The 14,199-nt window shown below is 37.8% G+C and overlaps 1 protein-coding gene across 2 annotated transcripts in view; it reads left to right on the forward strand.

Annotated features, from left to right (window-relative positions):
* The window catches only part of LOC119784976 (plexin-A2-like), a 261,005-nt gene that overhangs the window by 160,766 nt on the left and 86,040 nt on the right, over window positions 1–14,199 (forward strand). For both annotated transcript variants that reach the window (XM_038287311.1, XM_038287312.1), the window contains exons 7-12: window positions 970–1,123; window positions 6,350–6,446; window positions 10,633–10,747; window positions 11,290–11,490; window positions 13,685–13,781; window positions 13,985–14,184. In XM_038287311.1, coding sequence (XP_038143239.1) covers window positions 970–1,123; window positions 6,350–6,446; window positions 10,633–10,747; window positions 11,290–11,490; window positions 13,685–13,781; window positions 13,985–14,184 — 864 coding nt within the window. The remainder of the gene's footprint in view (window positions 1–969; window positions 1,124–6,349; window positions 6,447–10,632; window positions 10,748–11,289; window positions 11,491–13,684; window positions 13,782–13,984; window positions 14,185–14,199) is intronic.

A 14,199-nucleotide genomic window follows, 5' to 3' on the forward strand; every position in this document is an offset into this window, starting at 1 on the left:
GTAAAACAGGGGGAAGACAAGAGGTCCTCAGCTGAAAAAGAGAAATTATCCCTCCTGTCGGCTGTAAGGGTGTCGGCTGTAAGGCAGGTAACAAGGGAGGCAGTGTGAAGGTAGTTTTTATGAAAAGACCTGCAGTCAGGCTGCTCAGCTGCTTCGCCTATCCTACCAGCTCTGCGTCGCCTAGTAAGAGGCAGATAAAACAACAGCGAACTTCAAGAGCCACGGCCCAAAAATAACAACTAATAAAACCAAGGCTGTGAAATGCCATGGTGATAATTATCCACACTGCCTCTCTTGGCTGGAGAGCCGGATCACGCACCCTGTGCTGAATGCATTTATTTATAGATGGAGCTGCTGAAACGTCCGGCCTCAGTGTCACTGCTCTCCAGAGACCGACTTCAAAGGTCTGAATGTGCATATGCATGTGCAAGCCTTATTGTATTTACAATAACTCTCATGCTTTATGTCTTCTTTCTTTTCCAGCTCATGAATTCAAAGGGGTTAAGAAATGGAAGAAGAAAATAAACTTAATTTTACAATCGAAGTCCATCTTTTTCTCTCCTTTAGCCTTTTACATGTATTTCTTTAAAATATCAGTGTTTACCTGTGAAATAATATCATCTGTAGGCAAATAGAGGTATAGGATCCTATTTTCTCTGATACCAAGGCCTTTAAATCCCAGAGACAGTATTTGGCTGAAAAGATTGGCAGCTTTGCCAGCAGCCCTGTGTTCTTCTTTATACTTCTTTTCAAAGCATCTACTGCTGCTCTAAAGCCTCTATATTTCTTCAAAAGTTCTGCCTTGTCCTTTGCCCAACCAAATGGCTTTAACCTCAGCTGGTTTCTTTTCCCTGTATTCCCTTTATCATTATCTGTAAATAAAATGTTTTCAACTGATTGGATTAGCGTCCAAAAGGCTGTTTGCCAATGGTCATCAAGTAATGAGTTGTTTCTCTGTCCCATGTGCAGCTGCTGGTGAAGGTAAGCGATGTCCCGGACCTTTCCGTTGGCATCACCTGCTCCTTTGGCAACCTGACAGAGATTGAGGGGAGAGTAAACGGCAACCAGATACTGTGTGTGTCTCCTGCTGCGAAGGACGTCCCGCTCATACCGACTGACCAAGGTAGATACGAAACCTTTATTTTTTTAATGGATGAATTTAATAATCTCCCCTTATCTTGATTATGTTATCAGCACTTATTGTTGATAATCATGATAATAACAGCAACAAAAATGATATTGAATATTGAATCTAAAAGAAAATACCCTGCTAGGATTGGCTGTGTCCTTGTGTCCCCTCTACTGGAATGTAAAAGCTGTCAGTCAATAATATAGGTATTAAGGTTGATGGGCTCAGCTGAAGCTCCTATGCTGTAAGATGAAGATATTATTCCCCATACACTCTAAAACTGACCATTATTGCTGTTAGTTCATCATGAGTAAATCTTGCTTTTTTAGTTTATACTCAAACACATCTGCCTGTTCTGCTGAAAGGGCAAGTTGGCTATTGCCATGGATGTTATTGTGTTTCTATCAGCCTGCTTAACCATTTTAGCTGTGTAGTGGACTCTTCTCCTTTTTTTTGTTTATTATTGTTAGGATTCCCCCATAGGTGGAGAACATCCCACCACTGCTACATTATTTGTTCTCAGTAATACTCATTTTAAACCTTCAGGAAATTGGGTCTCAAAACTGTGTTGAATATTACATGGGTCAAACTTCTTTTAATTTTTTATCCTTTCCATGGTTTTTGTTTCTTCAGCTGTGCATTGCTCATATTTTCACTCACACCAATAATGGAACAAGCACCCATGGTTTAAAATAAGATGTCTTGTTTAGAAATGTTATTGAAGCAAGACTGGTCAAGAATCAGGCTGGGATTCACTACCCCAGGTCTGTTTGTAGCTGGTAAAATTATTGAGCTAACACAAAAGAGCTAAAACGTGTTGTTTAAGACAGTTAGTTGAATAATTATCTATAGAAGCCGCTGATCATTTTTACATTGCCATTATCTAGTGTTGTTTTATGCAATTCCATATTTGTGAGGTTTAGCTTATTACTAAAACAGGACAGGTCCACACTGCAACAAACAAAAAGATCAGTTGACCTTCCCTCCATCCAGGTCTGGCATAGTTCTAGAGCTGTACAATGAAACATCTCCGCCAATTCCGCATATCTTGTACACACCCTGTTCAGAAACTTAACCTAAGGCTGAAGCTACGGGGGAATTAATGAGCATACTGCATCACCACAACTTGCCTTTCTCTTTATACCTAAAAAAATGTGTGGATGCTGTGAAGCATGGGCGTAGGTTTGCATAGGGACCATAGGGACATGTCCCTACCAAAATTATCGACCAACCTATTTGTCCCTACCAATAATTCGGTTTGAATAACATGTTTATAATTTAAAATTCAGCGTGGTGAATTCTTTTTCTCTCGCAGCTCCGCAGCTTAGTAGCTGCTGCTGCCGCTCCATCGAGTCCTGTCCCTTAAATAAGTAACCGTGCTGTTTAGCTCCACTCTCATTGGTTGTTCGGCCTCAAGTTCCGCCTTCTCTCTTCCTGATGGGCTGTTTTCTAGTCCGTATGCGTGTGTTCGTGCTTGGAGCACGAAATTAGTCCTAATGAAAAAATTTTATTTCATCTACACTAAAACAGATGAAAGCTGCTGATTGCTGATTCTTAGCCACGGCCGACTGAAAAAGAAAATGTGAGGGTTTCCCTTTTAACAATAATTCATTGCAGTTAATGTTTTCGTTTTATTACGACCCTTTGAGGCAGTTCAGCTACAAATAGCAGGTGTTATTTCTTTTATAGAGAATAACGACACGAGATGGCGCCTAAACATCTGATATTGTCTGTTTAGAAAGCATAATTACAGTTCTACATAATATGTCTTTGACTATTTCTACTTTTAAAAATAGGATAAAGCCAATAACAAACAGAGGAACAATATTTACATTGATTTTATTTTACATAGATTTCCACACAGTCCATAAGTAAATTAGTACAAACATTAGTTTTTGGTAAAAATGCTTAAATTTTTATTTTTGGATATTATTACATTATAGACAAGATGGTGTTATATTTTCTTTTAATAATTGTTAAAAAGTGATTTTATATTGGAATACATTTAGTCTCATTCTTAGTGTTGTTGTTTTTTTTTTGTAGATGATGCTACTAAATGTAAAAACAATAAATGTGTTTGCGTTCCTTGAATGTGTTATTTTGCGTTGGTTCATGATACAGAGAGAGCATTTAAAAAAATAAGAGTGTTTAACCTGTTTACCTTTGCACAATTATATATCTTCCAAAGAAAATACAGGATAAATCCACATATAACGGGCATATTTAGACTATATTTGGTTAAGTTAGCATATATTTAGCTACTGTTTTAATCACTGGTAAGTTTAAATGCAAACCTTTTCAAAGTGGAAAAAAGTCGTAATTCCAGATTCATCAGAGCCAGTGATGCTTCAAACATTGATAAACAGCATCTAGTGTGTGTAGTGCTTATAAAATTAGTATACATGTAGCAAGAAATGCTGCTTTTCTCTTTAAACCAAATGCACCCTGATGCTCACGTCAAGCATAAAAAAGCATGCATGTTTTTGCATAGGTAAAATGACATTAATGAAACTTAGGAACAATAGTGTCCCTACCAAAGTGGAAATCAAACCTACGCCTTTGCTGTGAAGGAATGGTCAGATATATGGGAATTTAGGATTAATGTTTCTCATGCTTCAAGAAAACATAAAGCTTTTAAAAGAAAGAGTTTATAATTTATTCCCAAAATATGATTAATGTCAAATACATGTATGTGTGACAAGCTGTAGGTAGGTCTTTCTAAAGTAAAATTCTGATTTTCCAGCAGTGTGAAAAAATAAATACACTGAATAACAGATCATATTCAGATTGTGAAAATCACTGGGTGTATGAGGTGTTTTTAGTGATCCCTGCCCCCCTCCCTCTCCTTTGAGTAAATGACAGCCCTGTTTGCCCCGAGCTCCCAGTGGAGACGGTGCATCGGGCTCTAATATAATTGTTCTCCCTCAGGTAAATGTCAGCCAGTCCTCCTGTTAAGTCCCACTATCATCCCACCAGCTACCCATCAGACTGTTTACGCCTCCATTTTCCCCGCTCCTTCCATTCCCATGGGGACCCCCTTCCGTCTTCTGTCCCCTTACCGAGTCTTTCCAGACACTGCATGACAACACTGATTGTGCCGCGGCGATGACCTGAGGGGAAATCTGACGAGAGTAGAAGAACAGAGAACGGGAAACAAGACCAAAAAGGGAGCAGAGAATTGCATAATAAAGAACAGAGCAGAGATTAGAAGGAAATTCTCTTAAGAAGGGCTGGCAGAGAGGTCAGTGAGAAACTGGGAGGACACTGCACTCATTAAAGAAAATAACTGGATCTCTTTTCCACTAAGGAAAATGCACTGAGAGGAGGTTTAGAAGCCAGAAAGACCTTCGTATTTTCCTGACAGTTCCTTAGGGACCAGAGTGTGGTGTTAGAATTCTGCCGTGGGGCTGCTGTTTAGACTTGTATGAAACAAATCCTGATTCCCAACAGGTGCTTTAGAAAGAACAGAGCACTGAAGGTTACTAATGCCTCCCACCTAGTGAATGCCATCTGAAAATTAGTCTAATGCAAACATCCACTTATGTATGGAGCCCATGGTGATTCTTGTAAGGTATAGGAGCAGAATAGCAAACTGTGTTTACTACCATTCAGGCAATAAAATGTACATATAATTTAATCATTATGTCATAAGAGTAGAGATAATGTTTAGGTTCTGAATTATTAACACACATTCCTGTGTTATTGATTAGTTATTTTTTAATAACTGAAATGGTTTCATCTATGATTTCATCAGTTGAAATCAGTGAGTTGAAGATTTCTTTATAAAAATGAAACCTCTTACGATCAAAGCAAAGTTTTTGAATGTCTGATCCAAACGTCAACTTAACCCACCTTATGGCCATGGGAGTCTGTTTACAGACCAGGAGAATTTCTGCGTAACTGTTAAGGTCTGAACACATCAAAAACAATCTAATGTCTAATCTAGGGCTGCAACTAATTACTTTTTGTAATAAATTATTTTTTCAATTACCGTAATCAATAAATAAGGTGATTGCAAAAGGTGCAATAAAGAAAATTTTAAAATTTAAACCAGGGGAATTACTAAATGAGTTATTTATCCCAATTAATCCGATGTTTCAGCCCTAGTCCGATCTGATGAAAAATCAGATCATATAAGGTTGTGGCAGTTAAAACTCACTGAAAATGCATGAGGCTGATCAGACTGCACTTGTATGGAGAACCGTTGTATTAAAAATTAAATAAATACTGCTATTGATAAATTTTCAATAAATAATCCATTAAAAAGAAATTAAATATCCCCATGAAATAAAGGAAATATGTAGTATTACTTTGTGACACTTTTATTTTTGAAAACTACTCCATATTTTTTCATTTTGAGTTGCTTTTGTTTTATGTTCTTATACTCAGATAAGAAGGAAGAGTTTTATCTGTTGGGCGGCGTTGGTTAGGATTGGTGGAGTGCATCTGCTTTGCAGAAACTATAGTACTCTTTTCATGATCACCAATCAAATCAGAGTATTCCCTCCAGCCTTGTTTGGTGCAGTCAATACCAGATCCGTACCATCAGCTCATTTGCACATGTGCAGGCAGATATTTATGTGTCGCCATAAATAATTTAATCATTGTACTAAAAGTACTTATTTCTATGCCACTCTCTTTCCTCAACCATCCAAGTGCAATACACTACATAAGTTTTAATTTAAGTTATTGTTTTGCTATAGCCCTCTGTATTTATTTGTCTATCCTCATCCCCCAATACATCTTCCTACATCTTATTTAATTGTTTTTATTTTTCTATTGCATATACTGTGCCTAAACATCCTCTATTTTCTTGTATGTGCAATTTTTTTCCTGCTACTGGAAATACAATTTCCCGAAGGGAGTAATCCCAAGGGATTAATAAAGTCAAGTCTAAGTCTAAATCACAAAAAAAAACTTTAACAACATATTAAAAAATATATTCAATGACTTTAATATAATACTTTTTACATTCTCTTCATGAAACTGCTTGTCTGATGTCATCATCAGAAATATTACACGGTTTATATCTGCATTTTAGATCTTTCTTTAGAATATGCACTATATACTGTAGGTTTAAATCGAAAGGAAAAAAATACAATTAAAAAAGTCTTATGTATAAATCCAAAGCTAAAAGCAATTAACTCCCGGAAGTAGCATTGGATTCCATTTCCATCTCTGCAAATTAGGAATGATGATTTCTTATCTGTTCTTTTTCAGACTGGTCAGGTGTTGAGCTGAGGCTTAACTCTAAGGAGACTGGTCAGATGCTCATCAGCACTGAGATCAAGTTTTACAACTGTAGTGTCCATCAGCTGTAAGTATTTGCCTCCATTTCATTTCCTTTGCTAAAACAAACTTGGCACTGAAAAGCACTAAATCTCTGGAGTCTTGTTTCAATTTTGTCTTCATCTCGTCCTGCCAATCCTCTAAAAATATCCTCTGTAAAACTATCGTCCCATCTCTTTCCACTCCCTGTGCCCCACTGTTTCTTTATTGTTGTGCTAATGAAGCTTTCTTTCTTAAAACAAGGTGATGTACAATACCCAAAGCTCTTGGTGTATTGGGTCCTCATAAGAGAAATTTACGCCCATTTTCATGCTGTGTCCATTCCTGATTGATTGATGTTGTGTTGAATCCCTGGTTTGGAGATCTCAGTGTCTGCACTGCCTTTGCAATTGTTTGCTTTGTTCCACTGAGGCAGACTCTGTTTGTGCAAGATCCAAAGGCCTCTCTGACTCTGTAAAAGGGAAAGATGAGGCAGTGGAGTAAGGCTGGCGTGGCAGTCCTGCAGAAATGATAGCATGTCATATTATCCCTTGACTACCCCTTTGACATTAAAACAAAATGTTTTAGCCACTGGGCATTGTTACTCTGAGTCCCTCGCTTCTTCCATCTCTTCTTGTGCAGCCTGAAAACCCTATCAGGGTGGCACAGAATTGAATTACCAGCTCTCTAGCATCAGCTCGGTTAACTGGGAATGACAACCACACTCTTACACACAGTTACACACACCCAGAAGCTCATGAATACACTTGCATAGACTCTACTATGCATGCTTTAATGCCTTAAGTCCTGCTCAGCCTTTTGCCCTTTTTTCACACGTTCAGCCCTCAGTTTGCCTAAAGGTGAAAAGACCACCTTCTTCCATTTTATCCTTGTTATTGCCAGAAGTTCTTGCAATGCTTTTGACTCTGACACTAAAACTTGCTTGTTAAATACCTGTTAAAAAATTACGCTTTTTTGCTGTTGAAACATTTAATGATTCTTTTTGTTTTCTAATATTAGTACATGCGAACCACAGTAATGAAAGTATAGCTCATTCTAGGTTGCTTACATCAAGCAGGATTTTGAATAACTGGATTTTTTTTATAAATAAATGCAGGTGTGATAAATGTTTGTAAATGACCAAAACAGTAAATGCTTTGTATTTGTACAACATTGCTATCTAGACCCAAATCAAATACTCTGGATTAGTTCAGTAGTGCCATGATTTTGCACTTTTTGGTTCTGTTTGTTTACTTTTTGAGTTTTCAGTCACACCTTGTTTTATGTCATTCTGTTTTTTCTAGTTTTTTATTTTTATTTCGTGTCATTCTAGTGGTTTTCTGGTTGTATTTGAGTTCTTATGTATTTCTTGTTTACTCTTGGTTTCCCCCTTGTTCCAGACGACTTTTCCCTAGCTCCCTTCTAGATCCTTCTGTCACACCTGCTCCCAATCAGTTGATTACTCCTTCCTTTGTTCTGTTTGGCATTTATACTTCTCCTCTGCAATTACTCATTGCTGGATTCCCTCCATTCCTTCATTCTCTCATTGATCTATGTGTTCCCCTTTGCTCTGGTTTCTGTGTTCCTCGGTCAGTTAGGTTTTTATTTATGCTTTTTTTTTTGCCACTACTACTTTTTAAATCTGCAAGAAACCCCCTCAGCTTCCGGCTCTGCATTTGGGTCCTCTAAAAGCCTCCACAGAACCTGACAGGGACATCCCTAACTAATATACAGAAAAATATTTTGGCTAATTTTCTATCAAACCAGAAATGTTATCTGACAGCTAGGACTAAAACAAAAAAATATCCTGTATCCAGACGGTGATCTGGATCATCACTGAAATGTAATAATATGTAGCCAGTCCCAATGCACACCTTCTCTTAAATTTTCAGCAAAATCCATTGATAACTTTTTCAGGTATTTGTAAGAGACAAATTCATAAGAGACAAACAGATAGATAAACCACGGGCAATAAAAAAAAAAAAAACTCCTTGGTAAATATGACAGAAACACAAATTGAATTGCCTTTAACCTCCAAGAAACACTGCGTTACTCAAATACCCCCCCTGCGGAAATGTTATAATAAATTTTACCAACTTCAGCTAAATCAGGTTCGCTTCATGTGCTTACACAATAACCAGTGTTCCGCCTGCAGTTATGTTCTCAATTTAAAAGCCTTGCTTGAAGTTGTCTGTTCTGTTCTGTTCCATTCTTATACACATTGTCTCTTCTTCGCATCCTCCTCCCCTGAGTATTCTTGAATATCAGTAATGATAAGTTTTGTATAAAGTTTATTGCATTCCCACATGTTCACTGAAGTGGATTTGTATAAAGAATCTTTGATTTTCTGTTACAATCCTCCAAGCAACCTTACAAACCCAACAGCCACGCAGGGATCTGAACAACCAGCTGCAGTTCTTGGGCCATAAATTCCAAAGCTTTCTCTCAGATTTATCTCATTGTTTTTTATCTGAATTTTATATTAAGTATGTTTAGGAATAATTTGCCAAAACAAACGTAGCTCAGGATCTGAACCCTGCTTTGAGTCATAGCAATATGTCCCACAGTGATGATATTAAGTGTTAAAGTTCCAATATTTAACACATCAACAAGCTGTCAAATAGGTATTTATAAATGTAATAATGCATTTCAAGCTGTAATACACAGATTAACCAAACTGCTGGATTTCAGTCATAATTATACAGATATTTCAAATATTTATGACGCAGATTATTAAATAAATCAGCTAGTCATTAATTTACAAACTGAATCCATTATATAGTAAAAACCTTTTTAAATATTTAGGTAGACCATGTTTGTAGCGCTTAATGACATTATACTGTTAGCCCCACCATTTAAAGTCAGTCAGCAGGGCTAACGGTGGATTTGAACAATTTAAGCTATAAACTACTGTGCTGCTAAAATGTTCAGGTCTATTTTGGATGCCATAGTGGCAGTTAAAGGTTGTTTATATGGTAATAGATCATTTTAAAATGATCATAGATTAATTTAGTATGTAATCTGAACTAGTTGCTTTTATTCCATGTCCTGATTATTCAATGGTTGAGTCTGATGGTTAATTATTTTCTTGTTTCTTTAATACGTTTTAAGACGTTAGGTGTGTTTAGTTCCTTACAGATATTCATAGCTCTGAAGCCTTAAAAAATAAATGCTCACTAAAAGAGCTGTTTGTTTTTACTAAAAAACATTTTTATCTATTTGGGTATTTGTTCTCTAAAGAAGCAAAACTTGTAGCTGTAATAAAAATAAAACAAAACTTAAGCAATCAAAATATAAATACAAGCAAAAAAGGTGAATTTTTCTTATTCAGTCAGTTTTATTTAGATAATTAAAGGTATAGTGAATGCTTTTTCCAGAAATGTTGCTAAGAAACACCCAAATCCTGTTTTTAATAAAGGTGGTGCAACACTGTTTCTACCTGCTCTTCTTCTTCTCTAAAACTTGTCAGCCAATTCACTTCTTGCATCTCATAAATTTTGAAAGTATACAATAAGATCAGTGGAGCTACGATGAATGGTTGAAACTATAGCTTACTGCAAACAGACATATTAGAAGTGTGCAGGCGCAAGACAAAACCTGCACATTACAGTGATAAAGGGTGTGGGAATACCAATAGATAAGATGATCCCCCAGAACTCAAAGATTTAGATACAGAATTTATAATCAAGTTTATTAGTTTTTTTATTCACTAGTTTATTTGGTGGATTTATTTCCTTGGTCTTTTGAGTTCTAAGATATTTGAATTTTACTTAAATTCTTTGACTTGTTGATTTCTTCCACCGCTGACCTTCAATATGATCCAAACAGACTCAGAAATACTCGTCCCCATGCTATAGCATAACTAGTGGAACAATGCAGGGCTAATGGTAATTGCAGGATCAAGCTGATCCAAAGTTTTGTTTGTCGTCATTAGTTGAAGTTTTTTCCTCCATCTCAGCTGCTCCCCTTCTGATTGTGGTTATGAGGACTAATATTAAGTCTGCCGTCGATGGATGAATGTATGGCAGCACTAAATATATGCAGGCATATCTGGGTCCTGCAGCGATTGAGATGCTGTGCCAGGCAAAAAGGGAGCATAAACAGCATGCTCCTACTTGGGACATGAACTCATTTCCTTTGTGGCACTTCCCCCATTTTGGCAAACTCCCTGTCCCTTCTTGACTGTGAACCGCTCACCATTTGTCCATGTCTGTGTTTTTTTTTTCTTCACTTAGGTGTCTGTCATGTGTGAACAGTGCCTTCCGCTGCCACTGGTGCAAATACCGCAACCTGTGTACCCATGACCCGTCCAGCTGCTCCTTCCAAGAGGGGCGAGTCAACACCTCTGAGGTTGGTGCAAAACTCGCACACAAAAGAGGATCAATTCTGCTTTTTTTGTGTTGTCTCCACACACAGAGCTTGTCTCAGTTTCCTTCTGCTTGCATCCCTCTCTGTGTTTCAGCTCTCTGTCAGCCTCCGGGCATGTCTTCAGAAAGACAGCCATTGGAGCTCCTCTATTTTTCTAAAATGCTGCCTCTCATTCAGAGCTCTTGTTCTCTGCAACAGCAATTAACAGTCCATTATCCCCAGAGCGACTGAGCTTAACAAGTCTTAACAATGTCACTCTGACCATGTCAGTCTTGTGAGAAGGAAGCAGCTTGAAACTTCCCCAGCTCTGGCTCTAAAGGGTTTGATTGTAGTGGTGCTACTTTAAACTAAAATAATGACACTCCACTTCTGCTCCAATCCTTGCTCTTTATCTATTTAGTTCTTCTTATTCATGATGACCACATGACTGTTATCTCCCTCTGTCCTTGCTGGTGACCTTCACACCAAAATGCAATTTCCTCTTTGTCTTTTGCTGACACTCTTCTGCTCTCTGCCCCCTCCAGGACTGTCCCCAGCTGGTTCCCTCTGAGGAGATTCTGATCCCAGCAGGAGAGGTGAAGCCAATCACCCTAAAGGCCAAGAACCTGCCACAGCCTCAGTCTGGCCAGAGAGGCTATGAATGTGTCCTCCACATCCAGGGGGTCAGCCAGCGAGTTACTGCCCTCCGCTTCAACAGCTCCAGCGTTCAGTGCCAGAATAGCTCGGTAGGCTGAGAAACATTTGCTTAGGCTCTGCTTAGTTTAGCCAGTTGTCTTGGCTTGGCTTTTAGACAATTGAAAATTGAAAGTATTTGTATGTAGATTGTCCATTGATTGTGAAATTTCCGAATCCAGTTGTGTTGCAAACCTGTTTGCCTTTTTCTTTGAATGCTCAGATAAAAGACAATCTCCTAAAATAGTCCAATAAAACAAATAGGGTTTCAGTGTGTTGCTGTAATTTGCTGACAATTAAACAAATGGCTAAGTATACTAATAGGGGCAACGAACACACATTATGTAGATTTATAAAGCAGACAAAGCAAATGGTTTTGTGTCCTCATAGACCAGAGCTGTTTGTTTCACACAGATTGGCGAAAATTCACTAATATTAAAACTACACATGTTTTTTATTCATTATTACTAATTTGTTCACTTCAGTATGTTTATGCATATATAATCTCATACATATATTTTAACGTCTTTTTACATTTTGGAAATTAATGAGTTTAACAGACGCATCACTCCACTGTCCTTTGAAATCCGTAGATGTCATTATAGTTCATTTAGTGTTTTATTTAGGTGTATTTAGGTGTTTAGTATCTACAGAAAAAAAAAATCAACATTTGAAGACTTACCTAATTTATATGACTTGTTCAAAGTTGGATTGTTGGTTACATAATAAAAGCAACAGCATACCAAATTTAGAATACAAACTGCTAATTTCTTGATAGAGCAAATAAAGCCTAAGTGCAGCTTTCCTTTTTTTAACGAGAAAAACGATGAAGGCCAAAGAGATCAGATATGAAGGTCTGGTCGTCCTTAAAGATTAATGCACTCAACAGATATTCAAGGCTGTAAGAACAGACTGGCTTAGGGAGGAGTTATGCTCCAATGCAATTACATCAGTGTCAGTGTTTTTTGTAATGTAGTGCCATTGCAGTGCCTTGGGTTTTTCTACTTTTACAAACAAAATTGTATCTTTAGTTTAACCTACACTCCACAAGCAGCCCAAACTTTAAAGTCTGTGACTGGTTTGGTGGATGTTTGTAAAGATCCGAAATGCAGAGGCGGAAGCAGAGACGGGTTCTTGTAGGTTAAATTACAATGTTAGTTACAACAGAAGCATAAGCCCAAACTGAACAGGAAGAAAGCTTAGAAACCAAAATGAGGAGAGAATTGCGATGAACATAAATAAAGAAATTAAGAAAATACAGCCAAGAGGAACTACACAGGTGGTGCATATATGGAGATAGAGCAATAAATGGGCTAATCAGCTGACAGGGAGCAGGTGTGGACAGAAGGAACCAGAAAGGAGCTAAGGGGAAAGGAATGGGACTCTAGGGGGGAAAACCAGGGAAAACAACAGGATCTAACTGTAGCTAGGAAAAGAACGTCTTACTGATTACTACAACTAAAGCTAGACCAGGATATAAATAATACCAAAAATGCTGAAAAGAGATAACTGAAAGAAATAACAAGGGAGAGTAACCTTGAGAATTGAAAAATTAAATAAATCTTGACAAACACAGAATAACATAAATAAAGCATAACTGAGAACCCAAATAGAAAACTGTAACTGAAATGTTAGGGACCTTTAAATGTTTCAAACCTGATTTTTATTATTATTTCTATTTTAGGAGCATACCTTTCTTTAAATTCTCAATTTTTTTTTTACTTAATCACCTTTATTGTTTATGACCCCACCAGAGAATTTAGCTAAATGTTGCAATAGTCTAAAATCATTGTTTGAGAAGGTAAATTAATGTTGCTGGTTGTTTTAATTGCTGGCAACTTCGACCAACTATTACCACTGTATAAGCAAGAATACCATGCATTACTTCCTGTAAGTCTAGCTGCATAAGGCATGTGCTTGTGTTTCTGTGACGGCTTATTCAAAGCAGACATGGTAGACGCAGCTGAGGTAATTACAAACGAGAGAACCAAAGAAGTTCAATGTTTCCAACTGACCCACTTTTTTTTTTTTTTTGGGTGGTTCCTGTGTGTTAGCTCAGCGATTGAGATGATGTAAGTTTGCTGTAACATAGGAAGGACGTTTTGCTGCTACTGCTATACAAGAACCCACAGGGATTCCAATCCCCAGACCTCCCATTGAAATCTTCCCTCCTTTTTTTGTCTCGCTTCCATTGTGATCTTCACTTCCGTCTCTTTCTTTTTCTGCTTCGCTGCCTCTGGCCTCCAGTATCTCTACGAGGGGATGAGGATCAGTGAGCTGCCTGTGGATTTTTCAGTGGTGTGGAATGGCAACTTTATTATTGACAACCCAGAGAATATACAAGGTAAGAACAGTGTGTGTTTTAGAATAGGTAGAAATAAGCAAACGAATCTCCTTCAACTCTTTTTATGAGTTCTCTTTTTTAAAACAATTTCCATTACAGAAGAGGTAATCTTACAGCATGCAAGATGTCAGCTTTGCTTAAAATAACAAATTAAAAACACTCAACTGTTTCATATTTACTGTGTTTCTTGCTTTATCCCCCAGTGCATCTGTACAAGTGTGCAGCCCAGAGAGACAGCTGTGGCATGTGCCTGAAGGCAGACAGGAAGTTCCAGTGTGGCTGGTGCAGCGGAGAGGGAAGGTGCACGCTGCGACATCACTGCCCTCTCATCAACCCTTACACCACTCGCTGGCTCAACCTGTCCACCAAGAACGTGAAGTGTACCAACCCACGCATCACTGAGGTTTGCACTGATAAT

The sequence above is a fragment of the Cyprinodon tularosa genome, unplaced genomic scaffold (genome assembly GCF_016077235.1).
Source record: "Cyprinodon tularosa strain WSP-4 unplaced genomic scaffold, ASM1607723v1 ctg239, whole genome shotgun sequence".
In the NCBI taxonomy this organism is placed as follows: domain Eukaryota; kingdom Metazoa; phylum Chordata; class Actinopteri; order Cyprinodontiformes; family Cyprinodontidae; genus Cyprinodon; species Cyprinodon tularosa.